Below are 14,285 nucleotides of genomic sequence, written 5' to 3' on the forward strand. Positions count from 1 at the left end.
GTTACCCTATACCTCCCCTTCTTTCTCCTTTGTTTCTCCCTCTCACTTTCTCTCTCTCCGTCCTGACTCAAGCTCTGGCAGAGACTGCACCTGACATCCATATGTTAGCTGACAGGCCTGGCCCAGTAAATGATGACTATATCTAAATGTTGATGAGCTGGAGAAGCGGACAGGGGGCTGTGTTTGTAAATGAAGGCTTGTTTGCAGGGGGGGAGACATGGGAGTTCTCAGCTAGCTGGCAGATGTCAAACAGTGAAGAGAGGAGAGAGAGACAGAGAGAGAGAGAGAGAGATAGAGAGAGAGAGAAAGAGAGATTCACACTTGTGAGGTGTCTTGACAACTCTCTCAGTGGCAGGTTGGTGGACAGGTGACCTTCCACCTCCCCACTGTGTGATACCTGACAGCGGTACCCAGATTCCTATTGTGTCAGTGCTGGACCTTTGAATTTTTCTCAAAAATAAATATTGAAAAATAGAAATATGTCAATTACTGATGGGTCAAAGGTCAAACAGACAAAATATATCCCTGAGATATCCTGAAATACTATCAGGACAATGGCCATATCACTTTTAGACAAGGTCACCTAATTGACATTTTCTATCCAGGTTTCTTTTGATAACCTTCTGTATTTGGAGGACGAATAATTTGGGATTTTTTTTTTTTTTTTACAATTACGGAATGGTCACTCAGAGCACGAACAGGACTATTTCATATTTTTACCAGTATTGGTATATCAGGATATTATTATATGGGCATATTATTATCTCCATAATTTGGCAATCCTGGATTATTGCTATTATTATGTAAATAATATGGAGTTGTACTCACTGAATACCCAGAATGATATCTGTTTGCATTTGATTTGGAAAGTTGTATTAGTTAATCTGTTCATTTTGTGTATTGATTTTGTATGAAGGTGCAATAACTTACGCAATAAACGCAATAAATGACAGCAGCCATTGTGTCTGAATGTCCAAAACACACATGCATGTGTGAGATTGACTGGAAGCACCTCCTTTCATGCTCACACGTGGTGCCAGTTAGATGGTGGAGCTGTTCAAACTCTTCGAACGCCCGTGGGCCATGAAGGCATTAACAGCATCGCCCAGGTGACCAATAGCGTAGTGCTAACCGAATGAGCTGTGCTTTTTACCTTTTGGACCATCTGGTCCCGCTGTTGGAGCAGCCTCCCCACCTTCTCCCCGGTGGGTTTCTGTCTGAAAGGAGGAGGCAAGACGAGGGGCTGATGAGTGAGGCCTCCAGGCCCTCCATCACTCCTCGCCACCAGGAAGGCACCAGCTGTCTGCACTCATTTGCATTCTCTCTTTCTCCAAGCCCCCGCCAAAAAAAATAGCCACAAGTTTCCTGAGGTGATACAAGACACAGTTAGGCAGGATGCATCAGTGTGCATGTATGTGTGTCTGCAGCTGGAGCAGGAAAGGTCATAGATCTCTATTGCCATAACGGCTGTTTTCTCTTGTCTTTATGGAACACAATGCGGTATATTAAGACTTTGCTGTTACAGTTATTGTGATTTGCATATATGAAGAATGGGCACCCCAGAGTTAATATATTATGCATTGATAACATTAAACGCACAGTTACCATTAAAGATACAAGTGTACGTAGCAGACAGAGGTTGAGAGAGGGGTTGATTGGGAGAGAGATAGAGGTCGAACCTGGTAATGCATGCTGTTGGCTCTTAGTGTTGGACTCCCAGTGGGAGCAGCTCCCTCTGCCTCTCGCTGCCCTCCTCTGTCTGTATGGGTTAGCTTTTGACAGCTTGGCTGATTGATTCACTGAGTGGAGCCAGGCAGGGGCATGAGCCCACACACTGAGCAGTACCTGTCCACCCTGCCAGAACCTGGGGCGCCCGTCAGGGCCAAGGGTCACTAAGGGTGGGCAGCAGCTGGCACCTTCCTCCAACATTCATTGTCATCATCTTGATTTTTTGCCCCTGTCAGATTGGCTGTCCTGGCCAGTTGACACATCCTGACCACCGTAAATACCAGGATGTCATGAAATTACTAGAGAGAAAGATAGATGCATTATAACTATAGACAGATTCATCTTTATTCTACACTTTGTTGTGTTTTTGGGTGATATGTTCTATAAATGTTGAAAATAATTACAGATTCTCACTCTGCCTGCGTTTTTAAATGTCAGCACATCCTGTCTATCAATACCGCCTTGTCATTCAGGCAGCTGATGAGTGCCAGAGGCACACACCTGCCAATACACCTTTTTAAGACAGACACCTGTCTCTTTCTCATGCTCTACACAGAACAAATGCTTGTCGCCTCCTGTTCTGATTGGCATTCATCATTGCTGTTGAATTTCATTCATCATCTGCATTGAAGAGATGTTTGGGGTTAGGGACTGTTAAAAACAGTCTTTTTCCCACTTGAAAAGTCCAAGTATTAAAGGCCTGAACAAAACATCTGTAAGGACATGATATGATTGCATGAACCCAACAGAACAACCTGCTCATTATAACTTGGGTTGCTGGAGTGTATTGGTGAAAAAGGTGATCATTAAATGGAGTTCCTCATCCACAACTGCCACCAAATCATGAATTAGTCAGGGGAAAGACATTGGAGCTGAGGCCTTCAGCATTCAGTGTGGCAATTGAAACTGCCTGCTCGGATCTGCATGAGAAATGTAATTATGGAATCACCCAAGTGAGCTGGGCTACACATCTGGCATAGCATCTGGCACTACCCTCATTGCAACTCTCCTGCTCTGTTCCAGACAATTCAAATACCGTTCCTACAAGCACATTAAGCTTGCTATTTACTCAGTTCATGCTCTGCTTATGGAACAATGGAGACGATTTCATATCCGTTCATTTTAATTCAAATCGTTTGTGTCAAATGAGGGCCATTTCATGTAGTGGGTAGGGAATAATAAAGACTAGATGGAGGAAAAGATTAAAAAAATTAAAATGAAATATTTTCTTTTTTACATACATGTTCACAATGGTAAAAATAAAACGTTGTTGGAAATTTTGGTTTGGAGTTCATAATAGTTTATACTATTGCCTGTGTCGTGTAAGAAATGGCTGCACAACCTACAGGCCACTGTAATTATAGAAATGATAGATGGTGAGAATGTCGCTTTAATCTTCAGGACAAAACAACTACATTAAAATATCAAATAAAGTTCTCAGACATTTTATTAGGTATGGGTACATGACCGTTCTTCTTAGTAGACAGAGGGTGAAGCTCCACACTGTAAAAAAAAAAAGCTACAGTTGGCCATCACATGCACTCATTCTACCTCTACAAGGATGACAGAACCCTTTAGAACTCAAACCTAAAAAAAAAAAAAAAACACGACCCGATCTCACAGTTTATTCTAATAATAACTCGGGATAACTGCACCTTTTTCTTATATTCCAAATATTAGAATCCAAATGTAAACCTTTATTAATAGCCATGTCGTAGGATTTAACTACATGCAGTGTGCAGAATTACCACCTCATAGCTCTAGGGTTTCATCCTCGCTCGGGTTACTGTCTGCGTGGAGTTTCACATGTTCTCCCTGTGTTCGTGTGGGTTTCCGCCCAGTTCTCTGGTTTCTTCCCACTGTCCAGGTAGCTGGATTGGCTATGCTAAATTGCCCATACTGTGAATGCATGTGTGTGTATGGTGCCCCGTGATGGACTGGTGTCGCATCTGGGGTGAATTCTCCCACCTTGTGCCCAGTGTTGCTGGTATAGAATACACCATGACCCTAACTAGGATAAAGCAGCTACTGAAGATATGTTCAATAATAACATTAATATAACAATAACAATAACTCTTAAATAAATCTTGCAATGGCTGGTGGGAAAACCATCACACAATGGTATAAATTTTTTTAAGACTCTAATAAAATTTGTATTTATTTACTTAATATTACAAGAAATTTTTTAGTAATTTTACGACAATTAGTTAAAATCAGGACTACCCTTATTTGTTTTAAACAAACCACTTTTTAAAAAAAGTTTTTTAAAAGTACACCACAGAGTGGAACAATGGAAATGAAAAACCTATCTTATTCCCATACTACTTTCTCCACAGAATCGGATATGGTAAATAAACTTTGTTTATTGCTGCTGAGTGTTTTAGTCTGGGTTAAAAGATATGTATGACTAACATGACTTCAGCCATGTATAATTTTTGTATGCCCTGTCTGGGAGAGAGGAGAGTGTGTATAGTCCACACATAGAGAGGAGAGAAGATGGACAGAGCAGACAGACAGGTAGGAGGCAAGCCAGCTTCTCTGACATGTCCTGCTGTGACCCAGCAGTGAGCTCAGACAGCCCATCACTTCACTGTCAGCCCTCCGACCCACCTCCTCTCCCCAGTGCTCGAGTCCGTTAGCTGGGTTTTGGAGGAGAAGGAAGACCCCCTCACTGACTGATCACTCTGACCAACAGCACTGCACTGACCCACACGATCAGCACTTCTCACACCGTCCTGCTCATGAAGCCAGAAAGTGTGAGCTTTACTGCTATGTGGGAGGAGCTATGTCTGGACTTTTAAAATGTTACCTAAATGCAAATATATTCTGTATGAAGCTCAGCCTATGGGACTTTCTTTAAAAATCAGCCATGTTAAGATAAATCTTCGTAAAGAACATTTTACCCTCAAGATCAAATGTTTGAAGCATAAAAAACAAAGAAACTATTACAATCAATATACATTAATACAGTAATGTTCATGTCTGCCCAGTAATTCTTCACAAAGCTGATAATCAAATCGGTTTTAAGTGTTGTTTGTAATAACTGCAATCATTAATTTCTAATAAAAATCTAATAGCTAAATTTGTGGTGCATAGTGTCAGTCCAGATGACTAATCACCATATATATGTATTTTGTGCTTATAGAAGAATTTTGTTGAGTCAGAATTAATTCAGGATCTTTTGATTTAGGATCTTAAGTCAGATTTTTGGGGATTTTTAAGTCATGGAAAACATCTGAAAATGTATATATGCACAAATCTTTATGCCATTTTCTATGAGGTTTTTCAGGGAAGTGCTTCTAGTAAAGTCTGTCCACCTGGCAGCCATCTTGGCAATGAGCAGGTATTTTCAGTCATTCAAGATCAGGCTCCTATTTCCTTGAATGAGAAGAACCTCATACATCAGAAACAGATCAAAAAGATTACATTTGAAATGGTGTTGTATTGAATGTATTGAATCTTACCATGTATCGAAGAATCTGATAGGCCAGATAGAAATCTGATTTAGTGGTTTGGACTTACACAAAACAGCCGCCATGTTGAGCTTAACACAATGCCCAGTATTTTCATAGTTTAAGCAGTGCCCTGTGACTCATATGTCACTGGTTTTCAGTCATCCAGATAATTTGAAATATCTAGTATTATTACTCCCCTAATGACTTTACTATCCATATGACAATAAAGGGGATCTGATTTTAAAGCTAAACTAATCTTCAATATTTCTTGTACCTGTCTTCACTCATTAGAGCATTTTATCACTGCATATGGCCGTCAGACTGGCAGAGGACCTCCTGCCGTCACTGCAGCAACTTTTCACCGCACGCATTGGCTCAAATCCACACTCAAGCTGCAGCCAAACCCAACACACGCTCTGTGAAGAACACACTGCAGGGCTTGACTGTGAGACTTATTTATATTGCTCCTGCCTAATAAGGACATCGATGCAGAAGCAATAAGATGTTTTAAGAGACAATAAGAGATCATTATCACATAAAGGAGAAACTCTGAAAAGTATAGCGGACAAAGTGAGAAGTACCGTGAACTAACTGAGAATTATAGTGAGCTAACTGGGAAGTATAGTGGGCTAACCTGAGAAGAATGGTGAACTAACTGAGTAGTGGAGTAACTGAGAAGTATAGAGGGCTCACTGAGATGTATAGTGTGCTCACTGTGAAGTATAGGGAACTAACTGAGTAGTGGAGTATCTGAAAAATAGAGTGGGCTAGTGGACAAGAAGTACACTGGACTGACTGAGAAGTAAAGTGGGCTAACTGAGAAAGTATAGTGGGCTCAGTGAGAAGTATAGTGGATTAACTAATAAGTACAGTAGGCTAGCAAAGAAGTATAGTGGGCTAACTGAGAAAATATAGTGGGCTAACTGAGAAAATCTAGTCAGATAACCATGAAGTATAGTGGGCTAACTGAGAAGTACAATGGGCTCACTGAGAAGTATAGTGGATTAACTGAGAAATATAGTGGGCTAACCATGAAGTATAGTGGACTAACTGAGAAGTATAGTAGGCTCACTGAGAAGTATAATGGATTAACTGAGAAACTATAGTGGGCTGACTGACAAAGTATAGTGGCTCTACTAAGAAGTACAGTGGACTAACTGAGAAGTATAGTTGGCTAACTGAGAATATATAGTTGGCTAACTGAGAGGTATAGTGGGCTAACTGAAAAGTATAGCATGCTAACCGAGAAAGTATAGTGGACTCAATGAGAAGTATGGGGGATTAACTGAGAAGTGTAGTGGGCTAATTGAGAAGTATAGTAGGCTAACCGAGAAAGTATACTGGGCTCACTGGGAAGTATAGTGGATTAACTGAGAATTATATTGGGCTAACTGAGAAATATAGCGGGCCAACCATGGAAGTGTAGTGGATTAACTGGGAAGTATAGTGGGCTCACGATGTAGTGGGCTAACTGAGAAATATAGTGGGCTAACTGAGAAATATAGTTGGGTAACTATAGTATGGTGGATTAACTGAGAAGTATAGTGGATTAACCAAGAAGTGTAGTGGCCAACTGAGAAGTATAGTAGTAACATATGAGTAGTGATGAACTGGCTGTCTGAAACATTTTGTGCACTGTGACCTTTAGTCTAAAATATAGTTCTGGTGAATGTGAGATCTTTCTTAAGTCAGAGTAAAATGAATTCATTCATATTCAGTAACTGCTTTATCCTGGTCAGGGTCGCAGTGAACCTGGAGCCGATCCCAGGAACACTGAGCGGGAATACACCATGGTTGGGATGTGAAGAATGTTCTCGTGTGAACCCTTTTGCTGAATAATTATCGGTCACATTTCATGAATCATTCGAAAACGGCCTTTCCCACAATCCCCTGCCCTTGCTTCCACTGACGTGGGTCTTGCATGGATTATCAAACTTGGTATGAAAAGAGTGAGCAATCAGAGTAAGTCGCCAGGGCTTTTTTTTCTAATCGGCCTGATGGAAAGCGGCGTATCACTCTGATGGGAAAGCAGCATTTTTTAAGAAAGGAGTCAGCAGCGGCTTGAGTTATTGTGAAGTGATGGACTACCGTAGACTGAAAGCAATCAAAGAGATAGCTTGTGCATCTGCAAATTATCACCGCTTCTGCCACTGATTCATCAGCAGGGGTGGTGGTGATGGTCGCCTGCAGGCTTCACCTAGACACACACCACATGCGTACACACACATACACACACAAACACACATACTACCACAACAGAACAAAGCACTCAGAATTATTTGTGGAAATTAAATCTCTGTAGGAGAAGCCTCACTTGGCCGACTTCGCCTTTCTCCCACTCAGTGAAATTAAAGACGTTTTTTGCTCAGTGGAAAATGCATGGGAAAGTGGCCTTGTCTCCAGGACGAGGTAAAATTGGACGCATGCACTAAAGTAGCCACCTCTTGCCATGTGTCTGCTGATGGACAGCTGTCAAGTCAACAATCACACTGCATGCCACTAAATGCAATATTACTAGAAGCATTTCTTCCATTCGTTGAAATAAAAATACACTAGAAATACCTAGGTAAATATAATATGTATTATTATTTATACATGTAATTAGTATAATTAGTATAATCCTAATAATCACATAACTTTTGAAAAATGTTTGTTGTAAAATACCCTCAAAAATCACAGAGAAATAATGAACATAACCTAATTACAGGAATAGTGCCAAAATATATATAGTAAATAACAGGGTTCATAACATGGCTATCCTGAGATCCTATATATATATATATATACACATGAAAAAAAACCCATGATGCATATTTTATTTAATTGATTTACTCTGCTAAACAATTTTCCCAGCATTGGAGTATAGTTGTCCAAACTTGTCAAAGACGTGGCAGGTTGTGAAGACTGTCTTGAATGGCTGGAAAAATGAAGAAGATTTAACCATTAGAGCACATTCAATATCCACACCATCAAAAATAATGTTATTTACCAAGATTTAATAACCTATAATATGCAGCTGATCATGGCAAAAGACATGTATATATATAAAATATATCAGAATGCAATATTTAATATAAACTGCATTTTACATGTTTTTATATTTTTTATATGTTTTTACAAATATTCTGTAAATATAGAATATATGTAAATATTAGGAAAAAAATGCTACAAAGAACATTTTATGTGTCATTAATGAAAGTAGGTTATTAAGTAATAGAGCAGTCTTTGGATAAAAACATTTTGAAGGCTGTGTGGGACCTGCAGAGACAGAAGCAAGAGACACAGCCAAAGTCTACAGAAGAACACCAATATTCTTAAACAACTGCATGCAGAGAAGTAATGGAGTTTGAAAGACAAGCAACGATAACGTCAAATATTGAATTCGTTCTTAGGGTTTACTGTTGTTTATGTGCAATTTTCTAAATATAGATTAACTTTTTGTTTTTTTTGACCATCTTCCTGTTACCGTATATCAAAGCTCTGAATAGTCACAGAGTAGTGAGTTCACTCCACATGCACAGTTTGCTCCACTGTGTGCTCTAATGTGATACAGGGGTGGAGAAGTTGCTGCTGTAAGTAGCATGCCCTCTTCATCATAATCCTAATAGTTTATCCCGAGCTCAGTCAGCCTGTTAATGATGAATGCTAGAGCCACCACACACATCCTGACCTCTATTTTTGCAGCTCTGCAAAAAGTGTCAGGTATTTTTAGCTGGACTGGATTCAGCTTTTTACAAGTGGCCTAGTTGCTGTGTTCCTCTCTGTTTCACTAGATGAGCACTAATGCTCGCCGACCCCCCCTAGAGGCAGAGATGGTCTAAAACCACTCCAACATGGCTTGCCTGCTTGCTAGAGCTTGGGCTAAGCAACAAAAGTGGAGAGTTAAGTTAGACAAGCAGGAAAGAGAGGGAGGGAAGGGAGATGCTTTAATTATATATTTTGTTTAGACTAAAAAAAGACGAAGGACAAACTAATGTCATAGACTGGGGCTTTGACGATTTCCCTTCTTGCAGGCATGCATGCGATTTGTCTGTCAGTCAGCGTCGGCCGGCGTGACAATCATCTTTTTGCCATGGCCTCGGGAAATGCTGCAGACTGCTGTCCTTGTAGACACCACTCAGTGCTGACACTAATGACTGCGGAGGAAACGCAAGTGGATGCCGTCTAAAATGCATTTCATCTCGAACCCTCAAAAGAGGAAAAAGGAAAAGCAAAAAAATTTCCATATGTGTGTTTTGCTAACATGGAAATCAGAGTAACAACTTGAATGAGCCGTATTTGTACATAGCTCCTGTGACGTAGAGCTACTTAATGAGATGGAAGGCAAAGTATGCTGAACTTGCATTGAGGTGAAGAGGACACATGGTCAGAGCCACAGGAGCAGCCAACGTGTCAGCTTGAGGAAGGGGTGGAGTGCATAATATACTGTAGATACAGCATGTCCGAAAAGTCAGGAACCAATGAGAGTAAACCTACATATACTTCATTTTGTATTTATTATTTACAGCATATGCTCGACATGTTCACCATTACGGTCTACGCATTTCCTCAGCTTCTGTTTCATGTTTTTTGTGGATTTTTCTCATCATATTCGGATCAACATATTTGCTCAACATATTCTGATTGGTTCCTGACTTTTCAGACTTAACATTGTATATTAATGCCTTCAGAGACTCTGTTCAAACATACCCTTAAAAATAACAGGACTGTGTTACTTAAGTGATGTGTAAGGTCAATTCATTAATATGATTCATTAAATTCATTCATTTTTCCTGAAACATTTTATATACTAGAATTAGTAAGACATTCATTAATATTAAGACCCAAGAACACTAAACTGGGTATGACTAGCCTGGAGTTGTCTGCATTAGTGTGCCTTTAACAGCTACTTAACTACAGCTTCAATCTGAACACTCTTTTTTTCGCCTGCTGGAGTCATATTTAACCCAGCATTTGTTGTAACCTTACCCTTAAAAAAACAGACGCAGGCATTAAAAAAACTAAGATTGAATTATTTGCTTGACCATTCTTTGGCATGGAGCTGTTCTGTTTTTTTTTTTTTTTTTCCTGAAACCAATTAGCGGGCTAGCACTTGTAGTGCAGAATGTAGGTCACAATCGAGTAATAAAAAAGTATTGACTTTTCTCTGAATGTAAGCAGTGTGAAAGGGGTGCCGCGGCCTTGTCGTACATGAAAAGAGCTCCATTAATTTCACTTATTTCAAGAAAGGACCCTGTCAAGTCCTAATGCATCCAATGCACTTTCCGCAGTCCGACACGCTGACATCTCGCCGGCCTGCAGCCGAAACGAGTTTACATTATGTTCGCTAGCGAGAAGTTGATGGTGTAATTCCCAGCTGAAAAGGCAGAGGACTCTTTCATACATCGCTGCTTCTTGTTCCCTCTGAAGCTGCTACAGCTCTTTACACTGTGTAGTTTGACAAAGCAAATGACTGTTTAGTGTATTTGATTTTTAGAAACTGAAAAAACAATTAGGGCACATCAAGCACATGTGCAGAGTTGGGTTAAGTGAGGTGGACAGACTGCACACAACAAAGGAACAGTTGCGTAATACAACGAGAGTAACGTGCTCTACTAAACTTTGAAATCACGTAATAAAAAGGCTTTTTTTTTAAAATAAAAAGGCTTGGAGATATAGATATATATATATATATATATACACACACACTGGAAACCCACTTACTGGAAATCAAAAACAGAATTGAAATATTTGAGGTAAATACTGTGCACTATTACTTTAATACTTTAAATAAGTTTTTGTTAATTAAACAGTAAATGTCCTTTAGTTATTATTATTATTATTATTATTAGTAGTAGTAGTAGTAGTAGTAGCTTCTCTGTAGCATTTAAGTGAGACAGGTTGATTCAGTCTCAAAAGGTGTTAAAGCATTAGTGCAGGGTATTAAAGAAAATTAAAAATATGAAATCTGTTATCTTCAGAGTTCATTATCTTGGAATAACATAATTAAATAACAGTACATTGAAAATAAAAGATTCCAGAACATGAAAAGGTCAAAAGATGAATTTATGAACATTTTGTGGGACGATACAGACTGTCAGGTGATTATCATTGTTTTATCTGGCATTAACATTCTTAAAAATATTTAAAAATTAGAACTTAATTTTTATTTTTTACTGTGACTTTTTATGGGTTTATAAACATTGATTATTTTAATGATTCTGAACCATTATTCAGAATAATAATTGTGCACTTTAGGACATTTCTGTTTTTTTTCTATAAAGATCTTTATGCTATAAAATAGAAGTAAGAGTGGAACAATATCATTATAATATTTATGCATATCAAAAAAATTCTTTAAAGTGTACAACCTAAAAAAAAAAAAAAAAACATATCTCATTTTGGACCTTTTTATGCAGCTAATGTGAAATTTATTTTAACTGGATGAAAAGCAAAAGTTCAATATACAAAACCTTTGAAATGGAGGTTTCCTGGAGAAAGTCTTCTGAGGCAGTTGTATGCTAGGATAGGATATCTACAGGCAAAAATATCTACCGGCAAAAAACAATCAGGGTTGGACTGATAAAAAGGAAGCCCTTTATGGTATATGGTAATCATTCCAACCCCAAGATGGCAATGCATAATAATTCGGCTTTATTCAGATGCTTGATGAAATATGCATCCCACATACCAAAGTCTTATTTTATCATCCGATTTTATTTATTTATCTCTCCCGTGTGAAGAAACGACTTTAGGCTGAGGTGGGGTATGAGTGTGGGAGACGAAAACAAAACAAACACACAAATCTCTGCTGAAACATGCCAAGAAATAGAAAATAAAAGGAATCATACAGGATGTGTTAGTGTAATATTAATAACATATCATTAGAGAGATAGACTTCACTGATGGTCTCATAGCCAGTGATATGAGATCAGAAGAGAAAGGAAGTGTGTGTGTTGGACTATTAATTACAGCTCGAGAAAGTTGATCAAACTTATAGTTTGATCAGCGTTCTCTGGTATACAGTCTAGCCTGAAATAGCAGTCAAATGTTTAGGTGTATATCCTTCAATATTTTAAACAAATTTCTAAAAAGTTGGCAAATTATGAGTTTGTGGAGCAAAACTATGTCATTAAAAACCAACCAACACACGACTGGATTAAATAGTATATCGAAATGTTTTTTTTTTTCATATTCATCATAGGAGATGCTATTTTGAGATGCTGTGTGTAAAACCGTGTGAATAATTTATTTATTTATTTGTCACTTCCATTCGGATCTTTTAGTGCAAGTTCAAAATGAGAATAATGTTTTAATATGTCCTGTTACACTCATTCACACACTCAGTAACTGCTCTATCCTGGTTGCGGTGGATCCGGATCCCGGATCCTGGAGTTGTCTGAATCCCAGGAACACTAGGTGTGATGTGGGAATACACCCCAGATGAGACATCAGTACACTGCAGGGCAGCATACACACACATTCATTCACACCTAAGGGCAATTTATCTTAGCCAATTCACCTAATGGCATGTTTTTTGGGAGGAAGTTGGAAACTCCACAGGAAACTCACACTGACATGAGGAGAACACGGACAGAAAACACGAACAGAACCCGAGCTCATGTTCCCACTTTGGAAATAATCATTAGAACATTAACATTCTGAAAGTTAAGGACAAGATGTGAGCCTCAAATCTGAATCCAACGGATGATGTCATTTTGTGTAATGTACCTTAATACTTCACTAATAGCTACATATGAGGAGATTTTTTTATACTCTCCTTCATCCAGATCATCTGAGCTCAAGGGCTATGCAATTAAATTCCAGCACACGCTGGATGTGGACGCTATTCCTCTAATCCCACTCTTTCACCAGGGTTTAGTGCTTTCATTCGTCTCCCTACGTTCCCCATAACTGTGATTTAGAAATGTAAAGGGGTGCTGCTCCTTCTTGCAAGTGCGTCTCCTTAATCCAACTCGTTTTTCAATGTCATATTCAGCCGAGACTTAACAGGATTAAAAAGAAACACCAAAAGCACAGGTAACTACTGATCGTGCCATTTTTTTTTTTTTTTTTTTTTTTAACATATTACAACTATTAAAAACAATATAATAATAATATTACTTAGCAAAACCCTGCAAATGTTTATGAATACTGAATATGAATAATACAAATAATTATACAGAGATCTGAAAAAATCGTATCCGTTGTCTCAGAACAAATTTGTTTTGTTTAATATTAATATTGTGCATTATTAATTACTTCGAATATAAATTCTTGTAACATAATCAAAGCCCTGTGCTATTCTGCTTTAATTAATGTGATCATAAGTGGAACAACGGAGAATTTTGATGAACCCAGTATAGAGAAGTCTGCACAGGCAAGCCTGTATTAATGCAAAAATAACACATTTGTTTTTATCTTGTTTTGACCATCTGTGTGTGTTTTTATTTATTTATTTGTATTTTATTATTATTTTTTTTAACCAGTCTCATACACCCTTCAGATTGCATTTGCATCTGCATCTTTCTTTCTTTCTTTTTTTTTTTTAAACAAAGTAATCAAATAGTCATTTCCATTTTGTTCTTTGTTTACTTACATTCCTCACAATGCAAAATGAAGGCTGTCATGTGTGGCTGTTTGAAGGCTGAGATCTGGTGCTGGTGTGGAGAACGTACAGCAAAGCAAAGCCGAAAGACGGCAGTATATTGGTTCAGTGGAGCATAACTATTAAAGAGAGTGCCGGGTGCAAGGCTGAGTCTCTGGCACTCACTTAATGCAAAGATGCTTTTGAAAGTTGTTATCTTTGATTCCTGTATGTCCTGGAAAGACACTGATCACATATTGTGTTATTATTATTTTTTTCTTGTTTTAGGATTTCTGGATACAGCAAACAATTTAATAAAAGGGTTCTTCAGGGGGGAATATAGTGAACTAGTCCAAGACTAAATACATAATAATACAGGCTGTTTCATTCAGTGGCTTGCTCACTAGGGGTAATTTTGTCTAACATCTAGGACTGTTTGCATGTTTTTGTTTCTGTTTGCATGCTTTTTGTTTCTTATGTTCTGTAAAGCTGCTTTGAGACAATGTTCGTTGTTAAAAGCGCTATACAAATAAAAC

General features: G+C 38.4%; 1 protein-coding gene across 2 annotated transcripts in view; it reads right to left on the minus strand.

Annotated features, from left to right (window-relative positions):
- The window catches only part of spata17 (spermatogenesis associated 17), a 63,350-nt gene that overhangs the window by 25,499 nt on the left and 23,566 nt on the right, over positions 1 to 14,285 (minus strand). Inside the window, exons 10-12 of one of the 2 annotated variants that reach the window (XR_008302495.1) lie at positions 7,272 to 8,100; positions 1,680 to 2,027; positions 1,154 to 1,365 (exon numbers count right to left, since the gene is read on the minus strand). Coding sequence is in view for 1 of the 2 variants with exons in the window: in XM_026926813.3 (XP_026782614.3) it covers positions 8,020 to 8,100 (81 nt within the window). In the remaining variant the exon portion in view is untranslated. Of the gene's footprint in view, positions 1 to 1,153; positions 1,366 to 1,679; positions 2,028 to 3,254; positions 8,101 to 14,285 lie in introns of those variants that run through there. The other variant, XM_026926813.3, reaches the window with a different exon arrangement.

The sequence above is a fragment of the Pangasianodon hypophthalmus genome, chromosome 10 (genome assembly GCF_027358585.1).
Source record: "Pangasianodon hypophthalmus isolate fPanHyp1 chromosome 10, fPanHyp1.pri, whole genome shotgun sequence".
Classification (NCBI taxonomy): domain Eukaryota; kingdom Metazoa; phylum Chordata; class Actinopteri; order Siluriformes; family Pangasiidae; genus Pangasianodon; species Pangasianodon hypophthalmus.